The sequence below is a fragment of the Pteropus alecto genome, unplaced genomic scaffold, assembly GCF_000325575.1.
Source record: "Pteropus alecto unplaced genomic scaffold, ASM32557v1 scaffold196, whole genome shotgun sequence".
NCBI classification, from domain to species: Eukaryota; Metazoa; Chordata; class Mammalia; order Chiroptera; family Pteropodidae; genus Pteropus; species Pteropus alecto.
This window is the reverse complement of record NW_006439717.1, coordinates 5,905,674-5,919,789: the sequence shown is the minus strand read 5'-3', so window position 1 is coordinate 5,919,789 and position 14,116 is coordinate 5,905,674. Positions and strand designations below refer to the sequence as shown.

Sequence of the window (14,116 nt, the reverse complement as noted above, 5' to 3'; positions counted from 1 at the left end):
TCCATTTGTCGAAACTCATAGAACTGAAATATTTAAGATCTGTACATTTCACTATATGTGAATTATACCTCAATTAAAAAAATACTGGATAATCACAGACTAATGAGAATGTGACAGAGCAGAAAGGCCGGGCTATGGACTTACCAATATGCTCCCCACAGGTTTCACAGTACTCGGCGTAGAGAGACTCAAAACAGCCACAGCAGAATGGGCGGCCATCCTTCATGATATACCTCTGTCCTCCTAGGACCGTTTCACACTCAAGGCAGCAGAAGTGTTTCATGTGCCAATGGCGACCCTCGGCTTCTGTGCACTCATCAGCAAAAATTATCTTTAAAAAGAATATGAAACCACAGGATGACAGAAAATCATTGTGAGCTATTTTAGAGGCCAAGTCACTCACAGAGCTAACCTCGTTTCCCATAGCCTCAAGCTTAAATCTAACTCGATTTAGCTATGAAACAACAGCAGATATTGGAAATGTGAAGACAGACTAAGTCCTTGTTTAAACCTTATAAATGTCAGACATTGTTGCACACCTGAGACTAATATAATATTGAATGTCAACTGTAATTGAAAAATTTTTTTAAAGTACCAAAAAAACAAAATCCCAAAACAGATTTCTACCTTGGAGATTATTCATTTGGTCATTATTTTTGCTCCCTAATCCTACTTTGGGGGCATAATCTAGCTAAGAATACACTGACACTGAAATAATTTAGTGGCCTATGTTTTAACAGGAAACGTATAAAGATGTCTGTAGAGTCAACACAGTTACAGCTATCCTGATGCTGGACTGTGTGAACAGCACCTGTGTCGATACTGCTTTGTTTGATCTGGTGGCCATCTCTAGGTTCAAGACCTAATTTTTTATATTTTTGATTTCAAAAACATTTCAAAGAGCACATCATTGAAAAGATTTAAGGAGAAAAAAAGAATAAATGCAATGAGGTACCCTGGAATGGATCTTGGAATAGAAGACATTAGTAGAAAAACTGTGGAAATGTGAATAAAGTCTATAGTTCAGTTAATGGTATGATGCCAATGTTAACTTACTAGTTTTAATGCATATACCATGATTATGTAAAGATGTTAACAATAGGGGAAGCTGGGAGAGGTATTTATAGGAGCTATCTGTAATAGCTCCAACTCTTCTGTGAATCTAAAATACTTTTAAATAAATATCTTAAGGGAAAAAATTTCCTTTCACATCACCATCCCTTCCCACATACTCCATGGGTAACCACTGTTAACAATGTATTTCTTTCTATACCATTTCGGAGTGTATACAGATTTGTATACAATCTTGGTTTGTTCCCTTTATTTAACAAAAAATAAGATCATCTACATTCATTTCTTGCAACTTGTTTTTTTGTCACAGTCCATCAAGGACATCTTACTTATCAATACACAAAAACCCTTGCTGCCTTCTCTTTATTAGCTATATGATATATAGCTAACATTCCATTGTATGAATACACAGGGTTATCTTAAAAATATACAAACGGAGCAAAAGCAGGAGATAGTTCTATTTTGCTTAGATGTGAACAGTGGAATATTGGCTTATTAGAAGCTTATTTTTTTCCAGTGTTAAGGGATGAACTTTTTTACCTCATCACATGCTGAACACCGTGGTTTGAGCAGTTCAGCATGGTGCCTGCCACAGTGAATTTTTCCATCCTGATAAAAATAGATGAGGTCGACCAGCAGCTCGTTACATGTGAAGCAGACAAAACAGGATGGGTGCCAGCATATTCCCGGGCCTGCGCGCGAGGCAAACACTGCGATTTCACCTCCATTTATCTTCAACCCACACTAAAAACAAAAGGATTTGAATTTAAAATGATCCTTCTTTAATGACTGGATTCTCAGCCTTTCCTACTTGACACTGAATCCCAAATTTGTCAGGAAAACTTTTGTTTTTTCCTCTCCTGTTAGTGATTAAGTAGCTCTTTAATGCTGGATTATGTGTGATTCTCAACTGAAATGAACATGCCTCGCATAGACTTCCACACTAGACTGTTTCTAAGGATGCTTTCATCTGATTCACATTAAGAGTAGTTTTCCTGAGCCAGCCTCCTGCTGGATACATTTCCTACTCTGCGAACAGCCAGTACGGATCTGAATGTCTTCATTATGTCTCTGCATTTTTTGAACACTAGGTGTACCCTAGCACCTCCCTCCATGCCAGGATCCTAGGAAAGGCAGGATTTCGCCTGATGTTTACATAAGGGCAGACTGACTCCCCCTGTCATACACAGCAGTGTAGCCAGTTATAAACATTAACCACCATTTAATAAAAAGCTAGGCTGCCTTTCTTTCTCTTAGTTTTTGGAGGCTTTGGGGTCCGTGCCTATGCTAGCCCTGTCACTTATCCCCCAGCTCACTCCATCCGCATCACCACCACGAGCCACTCATTCTAGAAAGAGCTACCTGCTCACACACGGCGTGTATTACTGCTCTGGACAAAAGTTTAATCGTTCCTCTTCCGAGGGCTTCTTTCTTCCGCTGAGCACTGAACACCTGCAGCTCTTTTTTCTCTTCTTCGCTCAAAGACTGGCAATACCGCACCTTCACAGAAAGGAAAACAGAAGCACACTGGCACACAGAGTCTCCCTCACCCGTTCTTCATGTTCAGAGTTAGAGTTTCAGGAAAGAAAACAGCACGTTTAGATGGCCCGCCCCCATGACTCCCCAACTTAAAAATGGCACCATACATGTAAAATGACCCCAGGTCTTAGAGCCTCTCTAGCAAAAGGGAAATGCAATTTAAAGGAACAGTCGTTTCTTTCAAATATGAAATGTTTAAGTTAAGCTCTATCAGCAGACACTAAAAAAATGTAAGACATTAACCTTTCTACGAAAAGTTTAAACTTGTTAATTGCCACTTTCACTCTATATTCTACAGGCACTCAACTGCAGGCCTGAGCTACCATAAAGCATTGAGTCTGGATGAAGGGGCAAGGCAAGCTTAGGAATCTGCAGGCTCCCAGTGATTGGTGGGTGGCTGCAAACACAATAAAAACCAACTTGTGTTAAGTTTATTGTACTGACACCCTTTTCTCTCTTAAAGAATGGAAAGCTGTATTCTCCAGCCAAATTTTAACTGAAGAAAAGCAAAAGAGAGCCATAGCCAGTGAGAAACTAGGGTTTTATGAGAGGCATCTCAATGCTTGGTGTTTATTTTTTTAGCCTCCTGTTATTTTACCTCATTATCATGTGGTGGCAACTGGTACAAAAGCTGTTTAATTCGATGTTTCTCTCCAGGGCTATTAACATAAGGAACCTTTTCCTCTGGTAAGCAAGCAAAATAGAGCTGGATCTGAGAAAGAGACAGAGAGAGGGACATCAGCATACAGCAAGTGAACATCTTAGCTTATTCCATCTTAAAATGTTACGGTTTCCTTTAGGTATAGGGTTTGGCCTCTTGTAGCTAATGAGAAGACCAGCTGAGCCAATTCAGCACAACTGTGAACCTTCAGATAGCTAGCATCCAGCTGCTAAATTGCTCTTCAGGAATGTAATTTGTAGTGACAATAAGGGGCATCATAAATTACACGTCATAAAATATGCACATATAATGCCACTATTCCTCAGCCAATCTCTGAAGAGTCCTGGATAAATGCTGCAAATGGCCACACAGGCTGTGTGACACTGTCCAAAATCCGGCCACTTCACAAACACGCTGAATTTGCTATCTGAATTTTACACGTTACAAAGACAAACGCTGTTCTGTTAAACTTTGTAAACTCTCCCCTTATCAGGTTCTCTCCAAGCGTCAGCTTTCTTTGCTTCCGCGGTGCTATTTTCTAAATACCTGGAGTCGATTTCCCCAAAGAAACTGGAAGGGAGCCATATTGAGCGATACCTGGTACACATGTGTTAATGGAAGTACATTTTGAAGGAACTCAATTTTTATTTTATTTTTTTCTGTTATATTTAAAGGAACATCCCTTAATGAGTACTGCAAAGGATACTGCAGTGCTGAGAAGGAGTAAAAGTGATTCAAGGAAAAAAGATAGAAGATTAGGGAACTTGGGTCCTGTCTGCTTCCACATCTTCGTCTCTCACAAAACCTACCCCACCATAAGCTGCAAGAAGGGGTTCTCTATTAGTTTTGTCAAAATATCGCTTTCCTAACAGGTACACCAGCACTGCAACCTCTCCTCACCATATCAGCTATGGAAGCTTTGACTGTTACAAACACTGACTGAATACCAGCTACATGGATGCCAGGTCCTGTGCTGAAGAAGGGCTCTGGGTGAATAAGGAGCCCCTATGGTGAAAAGAGTTCCCGTTATACAGGGAACAACCGTACCAGAAGCAACCACACACCCTTTTATGCCAAACTATGCCTTGGCCCTTATACATAATATCTATCACGAGCAATTTTTCACAAGTTCATCATCATAAAGATATTAGGAAAATAAAAATAGGCATATGGAAAGCTCTCATCTTCCTTAAAGTAAGAATATAAACAAAGCACAAAATTAGCTCTTTAATTTTCTTCCCAATCCACACTGTGTGGTGACAGATTCTTTTCGTGCAAAGTTATCAAAGGTCAAATGTCTAAGCAGTAACACTTCAGATGGTTTCTTACAGCTCTGTATTTCCTCTCTTCCAAAGCAAAAGTATTGCTGAGAAATGGCATGGAAACTTTCCTCTTTTATTATCTTTTTGTTGTTACTGAAGTTTTTAAAAAGGTTAAATTCCTCTCATTCTCTCCTAAGGGACTTGTCAGAAATCCACATAACAAATGTATATGCAGTACTCTGTATTTCATTCATTAAAGGGAAATAAATCCATATAGGGCGTCTGGATCCAAGACTACAAAAAGGACTGAAAACTTTCATTGAGAAACTGTGACCTTAAAAAGCAAAAATGTAACACTATCCAAAGAAGAGAGGACGAGGTGGATAGCATGGCAGTATGGCAGTAATGTTCTACAGATTTTTTTTTTTAAATTCTTTAAAAATCTTAAATCTCATTGAAAAACAGCACACGTGGGATTAGGTTTCTACCTGCTCTGGTCTAAGGCCTGGGGGGACCCAGGCATACTCCTCCAATGCGCAGCCAGAATCATCGTCTGATGTGGAACTTCTCTGGCACCCGAAGGCGAGTTTGCTCATTTTGGGCTCCATCTCCAAAGGCATAATAAAGTTAAAAAGCCGGTTTTCTCAGTCACAGGACATCAAACAATGGCTGCTGTGGACAACAGAAGCAAAAACAAATCAAAAGCCTGAAGGCATCACTCATACCCTCCAGGAGCTTTTATTGAACTCTTGTTTACACACAGCTGGGACCAGAGAAAGTACCCAAATTACTAGTGTCGCCACCCTCAACCCCCAGACCCCATGAAACTTAAAAATCTAGGGCTACACAATTTAGAAATAGCTCCGTTACCAGCTGAGTAATTCAGAAAAATGTTACCAAAACTACTTTAGTTATAGCTGTCTTTAAAAGGTGCTTCTCTATACAATTATCCATTGGAAAGTTTCTCAAAAAATTTGCTTTGCTGACTTCCTAACTTTCTCTGTGAAGTCCTATGAGTTGAAGAAAGGCAAGTTTGGGATTGCACCTCCTCCTGCCTTGCCCACAACTATGTACCATGAAAAAGGCTCCAGCGACCTGACTCAGCTCCCCACATTCGCTAGTCGATTTTCCCAACTGAGGCACCGCTGCCTGCACAGAATGGGTCCACTGGGCCAAAATGCTTACGTTTCAAGTTTCTAATAAAGTTTTGAGAGACACTAAATTTAATTTACTCATTGAGTAGAAATAGCAGTTAAATCCTTACACAGCACATTAAATCTACAAGCCTTTACTATCTATGGGCTAAAGTCAGTCAGATGTTATGGATGAGTTCCTTCAACAAAAAGTGATTGAATCCAAGCACTAAGTTAAAATAAAATACAATTTAGTGTTGATTTACATTATTAGCAGGCGTTCATTGATATATTATGCAGTACCTACTGTGTGTGACATGCTCTCAGCCTGCAATTGGGCAAAGTAAGATAGAAATCTGGCTCTGAATGAGAAGACTCCTCAGATGAAGGGTTATAAAGCTGTCAAGATTAATAGTCTCTGCCCTACAACCCAGGAACTTTGTTATTGCCATCTTATGTTCTTGGAGGTTTCTTCTGATTTTTAAAAATCACCCCTCATCCCAAGGCCCTAAGAAGAAACAAAGATACAAAACTTCCAGATTCAGATGCAGCTTTCTATACTCACCCCTTTCCCTCCACCAAAAAAAGAAAATTATAGACAAGTAAGCAAACCAATTTTTAGAGAAAAGGCTCAGAGAAGTTAAGTGACCTGCCCAAAGTCACACAGCTAAAAGCCAGAATCCACACTATGTGCCTGACACATCAGACTTCCAAAAACACTTGTCTTAAAAAATTTTCTTGCTTGCTTAAACAAGTAGAAAAAAACCTTTCAGCCTGAGACTAAGTCATTTCTCAGTGACTATCTAAATGCAATTCTAAATACCTGAGTATTAGAAAAAGCTACCTATTAAAACCTATGATTATTAAAACTTATGGCTTTTCTTTTATAAGTTACAGGACAAAAAAAAAAGTTATAACAGTTCACAAATGGTAGGCCAAACATCCAATAACTACAGTCTCTACTAGCAGTAGGAGCAATACCACACAGTAGATATTATTCCAACTAATAAATTTAACTTTCATTCACCCTGAACAAAAAGTAAAGATGACCTCACTTCCTACACTACCATTGGGAGGTTATGACCATTTAAACAAGTTATCATTTCACACAGGTGCAATTCATTCATGTCTTGACTTACGAAAGGCTTTCTAAACATAGGTGCATTCCTCTTACTCGCTAAAAAAACAGATGTGTTAATGAAAGTCAGAAAATTTCTGGGATCTAGTCTTTCCCTTTTGTTTTAAAACACAAAAACAAAACCAAACCTCCCACATGTCAAAGGAAGAGAATTAGAGGTTAAGAATTTAATTAGTAACTCAAAAACCTCCAAGAGAATGGGTGCCTTTAATGCAAATTTAATCTGAATCGTGAAACGTGTATATTTGTCCCTTGACAAACCTGGCTGAGGAGGGAGACACTAAGGTACGTACTCTGTATAAAGTTACAAATATCATAAACATTAAATAGAATCTAAAACTTAAATGTCACTATACTATAAAACAAGAGAAAACACCACAAATTAAGGCAATCCATGGATTTTTCCAATGTAGCACAAAGATGCAGATTGCAAAAGATCTGACTTATTTCTACAGCTGTATTCCTTGATTAGCCTTTTGTGGAAAATGTAGAGTAAATTACTATCCTAATCAAGGTAAATCAACTTTAGCACTAAAGGCCACCATCCCCCTCTGCCCAGTCATCTGGCCCTAACTCAAGCATCCAACTCCCACATTCCTTCCAGCCTTTCCACAAACTCCTAAGGACTGTCATTCATTGATTAGTACAACTGAAAGAAGATGAGTGGCAAAGTCATTTTTATCACAGGCACAGCTTTCGGTTTCATATGTTGGCACTCTGACAGCTAACATACTCCTTTGGTTTTCACCTGTTGGTGTTATGGCCTTTAATCACCATATCAAGCAACCCAATGAAGGTGTATCTTGCTTAACAGAGGAGAAGACAGCCTGAGTGATTTGCCACAGGTCAACTGCCCAAGATCAGTAAGTTAACAAGCAGTGGACTATGATCTTTTTTTTTTTTAATTTTTTAGGCAAGGCAACCCTTGGCTAACCTCACAGATTGCAAGGACCTTGTCAGCTTACAATGCCTTATTTTCTTTATTTTTTATGCCTACAGCACCTGGTCTTCCTAGGTGGTCTCCCATCCAAGTACTAACCAGGCCAGACCCTGCTTAGTTTCCAAGATCAGACGGGATCGGCTTGTTCAAGGTAGCATGGCTGCAGACTGGGCCAGTGATCTTAAACCCCAACAATCCTGCACTGCCTCCTGGGGGTGAAACCTGATTGAGCCAATCCCCTTTTCTTTGGTGAACCAGCCATGCTCCCAGACCTCAGGCACACGAAAGAGCAGACAGACCTGGATGGAAGACAGCCTGCTTTGTGCAGAGAAGGCATTTTAAGAAGCACAGTCAAAAAGGTTTATCAAAATTCAATGGCCTTATGAGTTGTTGATTCAGAGTTTATTCTTTGGAGAAAGCCTCTTTTTTTCTTTATATCAGAGTATAATTACTTAAAATGACAAAATATTACATTTATTAGCAGGTTCTCAAAGCTGACCAAAAAAATAAAAAGTTACACAGCATGACCTCTACTTACCAAGTTGTGGTAAGAGATGCTACATTACCACTAGCTACTGTTTTTCTTTATCTGATAACAAAAAAACTATAAAGTTTTTTTTCTTTTTAAAAACTACTTGTAGCTGTCAGCAGACCCAGAAAGTATATTCTTAAGTATGTCACTGTCTCATATGAAAGCAGTTGACTGTTGAGACTTACACTTGTAAAAATATTGAAATAATAAAATGGTAAGTAAAAATATGATCTCACAAATGTCCCTTACATAGGCATTTACATTACTATATGGCATTTGCTTTGACAGCACAACAGAAAAAGGGGAGCCTGGCCATTACTTATGCTCTGGATCAGGACGAAGGCTCTCCCTAATGATGTATAAACATGACTGTGTTTGGTCTCTGCCAAGATACCACCTTTTAGGCCAAACATGAAACCATAGGTGAATCAGATCTAGTAGAAAAATTCCACTACTTTCATTCCCAGGTGTTGTCTCTTAAGGTTTATCACGTGGGAGAGGGATACAGATAAGGTTTACAAACGAGCTCAATTACAATGAAAACAGAATTATCCAAAGTTGGGATTATGATATAGGCTAAAACATTTTTTCAAGTTTGGGGGTTTTTATTTTTTTGCAGAACTACTTAGATGGACAAGAATGGCCCTGTGTTTTGTTTATTTTGTATTTTATTTATCTGAAAATTTTTATTTTGATGTAATTTCAAACTCCAGAAAAAGGTGCAAGAATAAGGAACTCCTATATAGCCTTTACTGAGACTCACTAATGGTTTACATTTTGCTTCATTTACTTTATCATCTTCTTCCTCACGAACATACACATACACGCTTTTGTGGGAACCATTTGAGACTGTGTATTTTATGCATTCTCTTACCTAACCACAGTTAAATATATTTTTTAATAAAATGTTTGTGTAAAAAATACCCCCAAACAATGCACAAGGCATCATGTTAAGTGCTGGAGATAAATAGAATAAAAAGAATAAATAGAATAAAAAGTCAAAATAGTTCGAACCATCAATATTCTGTGATTACTGAGAGGCAGGTTTATTATCCTGGTCCTGAAATGCTATAATAAGCTAAATGAACTTAATCCCACATGAATGACAATTATGCACTAACCAATTCTGTGCTAGGTCTGTTCCTGTTAAAGAAATGGTCTGGACGTAAATAAGTCTCAGAATGCAGGGAAAAGTAAAAATGGTTTTCAGGGATGGGTTTGTTCAGGTTCCAAACAGAGTCTGACCATTTAAAGAAATGTGTAGAGGAAGCAACACCTTTAAGATCAAACAACACCATCAAAGAAGGCACTGAGGTCAAGCACAGAGAACAGGTGTTTGAATTAAGTTTGAGTAGGTTATGAGTTACTTGCAAGTACTACTTTGAAGAGAAGACTGAAAGCCAACTACAAGAGTCAAGGAGAGAAATGAATGACAAACAAAAGAAAAGGCATGGACACAAGGGAGGGGAGAAAGCAGCCCAAGGTTGGGTGTGAAGAGATGAGATACTTTAGTCTCAGAAAGACTAGGAATATCCTGGGAGTTACTCCATGCCAGCCACGCAACACAAAGTGGAAGCATTCCATTTCCTTCTTTTGTCCTTTCTCTCACGTCTTCCTTCAAAATAGTTAAATAGCTACTTCTCACCATTTAAGAAGACTCAAAAAGACAAACTGCTCTCAGATGCAGGACTTCTCCATCATCATATAATTGTCAAGAGAACATCTGACCCAAGGGGCAGAGCAATAGTTAGGGAATGGAATCTGGTGCCATCAGCATTCAGGAAACTCAGCCCTGAAGTCTTCATGCCTTTGACAAGCTACCAAACACCTGGGGGCCTGGTTCTTTACAATGGCAACTATTTTCCTTTCAAGGATGGTCTCAGGATATATAAGACTTTTAAAGAAAGAAATTATCTGAATATAAAGAATTGAAGTTACTATTAACGTCTACCCATTGGCATAACTTCCACTCTGACTACATAGATTTTCTTGAAGCTGACCAGAGAGACATCTGGAATAAGAACAACATGTTAATAAAAAAGACCAAAGGCTGACATGTGAGTTTCATCATTTTTTTTTTTTTTTTTTGAGTTCGAGCAGGCTCTAGTTGTCTGTGGAGCAAACGATTCTGACAAATTGTTGGCCTTGGAATCAGCTTCTAACCAGTCTCTACATAAAATGTCTGACACTAGTATATATACAGTGTACGCACACAAGTATGCACACACACGCACACACAGCATGTATAATGGTCTACGGAGCATGGCAGGGTCTTTCCAGTAGTCTCAAGTAGAGCAACAATGGTAAGCATCCAGTAAACGCTTGGCTATAAGGTGGCACTTGATCCCTAAATTAGAGCATGGCGTCATTCATCCAATACATTGATGTAATGAGAGGTTCTTCATTAAATTTACTTTCCAGATTCATTCACTCCATTCATTCATCATACATCCTTATACTTAGAGTCCATTAGTGGATGGTTCTGAGAAATTAAAAAAAAAACAAAACAGCAACCCACAACTATTCTACTAAAAACCAGCACTTCTAATAAAAAGTATCCATTGTGGTAAGAATGTTTCCAAATTTTATTATATATCCCCTTGCTTTCTTTAATGGTGGCATGTGTGTGTAAATTATATGTAACTTAGGTTTTGGCTGATCATGTGTTCTCATTCTGAGTAGAAAATGAACAGTAGAAGAAACACTGGCTTCAGGATTCAAGAAACAGGAGTTCTAATCCAGCCATCCAGCTGGGTGTGACCTTGGAACCTAGTTTCTCAAGAATATGAGGGGTTTGAGGGCTTTCTCACGATGCAGAGCTGATGTCCAGAGCTTTATGGTCCAAGATCCATGACTTTAAGGTGACTGACAAATTTTCATAGGTTTTTCTTCCCCTCCCTGCTCTTATGTTTGGATTCCTGCTACTTCAGTCTGTTCTTAAGTAACCTTTTCCCTCTCTCCACAACCAGAAATCTTTTAAAATTTGTTGCTTTTGATATTCTGTAAAGTAGGCAACTATTCTTTGAAAAAGTTTGTCTAAAAGTATATAAAATTATGGTGTGGATGAGGGCTTAGGCATTCCTCACATAAGCACAGTAATCACTGGTTAGATAACATATAGTATGTGAAGGTGTTACTCGAACTGGGTCAAAGATAAGTTTTGAGTCTTAGGTGATTGAAAGGTGATATACCAATATGGAAATACTACATAGGCAAGTCAGAAGGGAAATGAGAGTTTGAGGGGGTTAAAGAGAACGAATTCAGTCAGATATATGTTGAGGTGATAACTGTACATCAGTTCTGGTATGGTTCCCATTATTCGTCATTTTCTCGGACCAAGTCACCAAATCAAATCAAAATCATGCAAATAGAAAACAATAATTTCCAGTGCCTGCCTTTGAAAATGAAGTCTAAGGTCACACCCCTAATTACAAATACTTTTCTCAATGGAATCCCACTCTAGTTCCTATGTGAGGGCTACCCTGCCATGGTAGGATTTCCATGAAAAAGTATTTCTCATGTAAACATGCCTAAGGGAGTTAGAAATCCTTTGATCACCAAAAATCAGAACAGATACTTATTTGTGAACATTCACAAATCAGTTGGGTTAACATTCCCTAGGGGTCCCCTGCTGCTAAGTGCCATCCATCGCACCACAAACCCCTTAACAACTTCTTTGTTAAACTGCTTGTTAACAAGAAGATGCAAATCACACATACCCAATCAATAGCTACTGATTCTTCCAGGCTAAATATACAGGTAAATTAAATTTAACTAAAGGCTAATTTGGTATTACAGAAACCTGTAACACTTTCATTCTTTTCAATATACAATACACAACCCTTATGACTATATATATTTCTTTGTTTATGGTGTCATTATCTGAAAACTTAAAAAAAAAAAGCCTGAGACCTATAAAAGTTATAGGTCAACATGATTACAATCAAGATTTGAATTTCATAGTAAAGAGATACTAAACTGTCATCTCTAAACTTTTCACACACCCAAAGAGCAAGCAATGCCTATGGTCTGCTAAAGAAAAGTCATTGCCAACAGAGCACACAATTCAATTTTACTTATATTGAAATGAACTGTAAAGGTAACTGTAATAAAAATGTTTTTATATAAATTTTTTAAAATAACATAATAAAGGTATCTGAAGACACTGCTTGCAAAACTCTTCTTTACTAACACTACTTCATACCAGCCAATTAGTGGCATTAGGCCATGTGCCCTTTGGCAGTTTCTATATTTTCCAGGTAAACCTCCATCCAACTTGTACATTTTTCCAACAGCTGAGTGGCCTGTATGTACCATACGACTGCCAAGAAACTATCCATTTTTCCAAGAGGAAATGTGTACTCTGCAGGGTTTCAAAGCATTCTAATTTCATGCACAAATACATTCCAGGACAGTAAGACAGACTGCCTAACAAAAGGAGGAAACATGATGACAAAGCATGGTCTTATGCCAGAGCTACGCTTTTGGGGTCGGGTTATTTGGCTGTAAACCGGTATATAAAGACAAAACAAAAATGCATGTTGTGGTGTGAGGCGGACAACGCAAGGCACTGTTCTAATGAACTCATTATTTTCCATAATGGGGGACGCAGATCTTTTCTCAAAATCGTGTTCCAGTCGGTCGCCTATTGATTTTTTGAATTTCTATTTTCAACGGCGGCCCAAGGAAACGGCAGCCAGACTTGACTCCAATGTACACACAGACTCAGGTTTCACCCTGTCACCTGTTGGCTCCTGAACAACACTCCTCTTTGTGAAACGTACAGCACTCATTTGAAACAAGTTTCCAGAGAAAACACTTCAAGAAAGTGTTTGAGAAGTCACAAGACTCGAGTTGTAAAAACAAATTCCATACATAGTCTGGTTTATACTGACATAGATTAATGTGAAAACCCAAGCTTTTGAAAAAGGGGTCGGCAGGGGAGCTCGAGAAAAAGGATGTCACCCTTCTTCGGGAAAATTCAGCGGCGGCTGGCTGTTGAGGCTCGGCTGGGTCATCCCATGCCCGCATCAGGAAAGAGGCACCTTGGAGCAGGCGTCAGCGTCCCGAGCGTCCCGCAATCCCTACCCTCCGCGCGGCGGTGGCGGCTCGAGCCACCAGGGGGCGCCCGGAGCCACCGGTCGCTACCGTCCCTCCGGCCCCTTCTCTGCCTCCCGGGTCTCCCGCACCCAGAGGCCGATCTCAAGACCCAGCGGCTGGGAGCGAACCCCTTCCCGGAGCCGACGGGAAGCCCGCGGAGTCCTCCAACCCCTGGGCGGTAGAGTCGCCTTAAAACCCCTTCTTACCCACCTCCTGAAGAAAGCCTCGCGCCGCCTCTCGCCGCAGCGTCACCTCCAAGGAAGAGACTCGCCCCAAGGCTGGACGGCGGCATCGAGTGCCCAAGGGGCCCCAAGTCTATGGCCCAACTTCCGACAAGAAGTCCCCTCCCCGTGGGCGCACAATGACGCGCGCACCCCTGCAGCCCTCGGCGGTCAGTGCCAGCCGCCCGGCTGCCATCAAGTCCCGGGACTCAGACCGCTGGTCCCACCTGCGGTCGCAGGCAGCGGGGCCGAGCGCGGCCTGCAGCTCCTCGGGGTGCCTGTCGCAGCCCGCGCAGCCCCGAGCCCTACGGCGCGCGCTCGCCGCCCACCCGCTCTGCTACCGGCAGAAGCTGGCGGCCGGCGCGGCGTGGCTGCCGAAGGAAAACAGGGCTGAGTGCCCTCCAGGTCACCCTCGCCCACCCATTTCCGGAGGAGACCCCAGCAGGGCGGGGACGGTGGGGCGAGAGCAGCGAGCGCAGGGCCCTCATTAAACCGCGGCGGGGTGCGGCCTCTCGCCGC

At 40.6% G+C, this 14,116-nt stretch overlaps 1 protein-coding gene and 1 pseudogene across 3 annotated transcripts in view; both read right to left on the bottom strand.

The window, feature by feature from the left end:
- Positions 1-14,116, bottom strand: part of PRICKLE1 (prickle planar cell polarity protein 1) — a 29,725-nt gene that overhangs the window by 9,041 nt on the left and 6,568 nt on the right. For 2 of the 3 annotated variants that reach the window (XM_015593205.2, XM_006916883.3), the window contains exons 2-6: positions 5,022-5,205; positions 3,209-3,322; positions 2,434-2,571; positions 1,612-1,815; positions 145-331 (exon numbers count right to left, since the gene is read on the bottom strand). In XM_015593205.2, the coding sequence (XP_015448691.1) occupies positions 145-331; positions 1,612-1,815; positions 2,434-2,571; positions 3,209-3,322; positions 5,022-5,153 (775 nt within the window). In that variant the 5' untranslated portion in view covers positions 5,154-5,205. Of the gene's footprint in view, positions 1-144; positions 332-1,611; positions 1,816-2,433; positions 2,572-3,208; positions 3,323-5,021; positions 5,206-13,586; positions 13,717-14,116 lie in introns of those variants that run through there. The other variant, XM_015593204.2, reaches the window with a different exon arrangement.
- Positions 7,795-7,912, bottom strand: LOC112483869 (annotated as a pseudogene).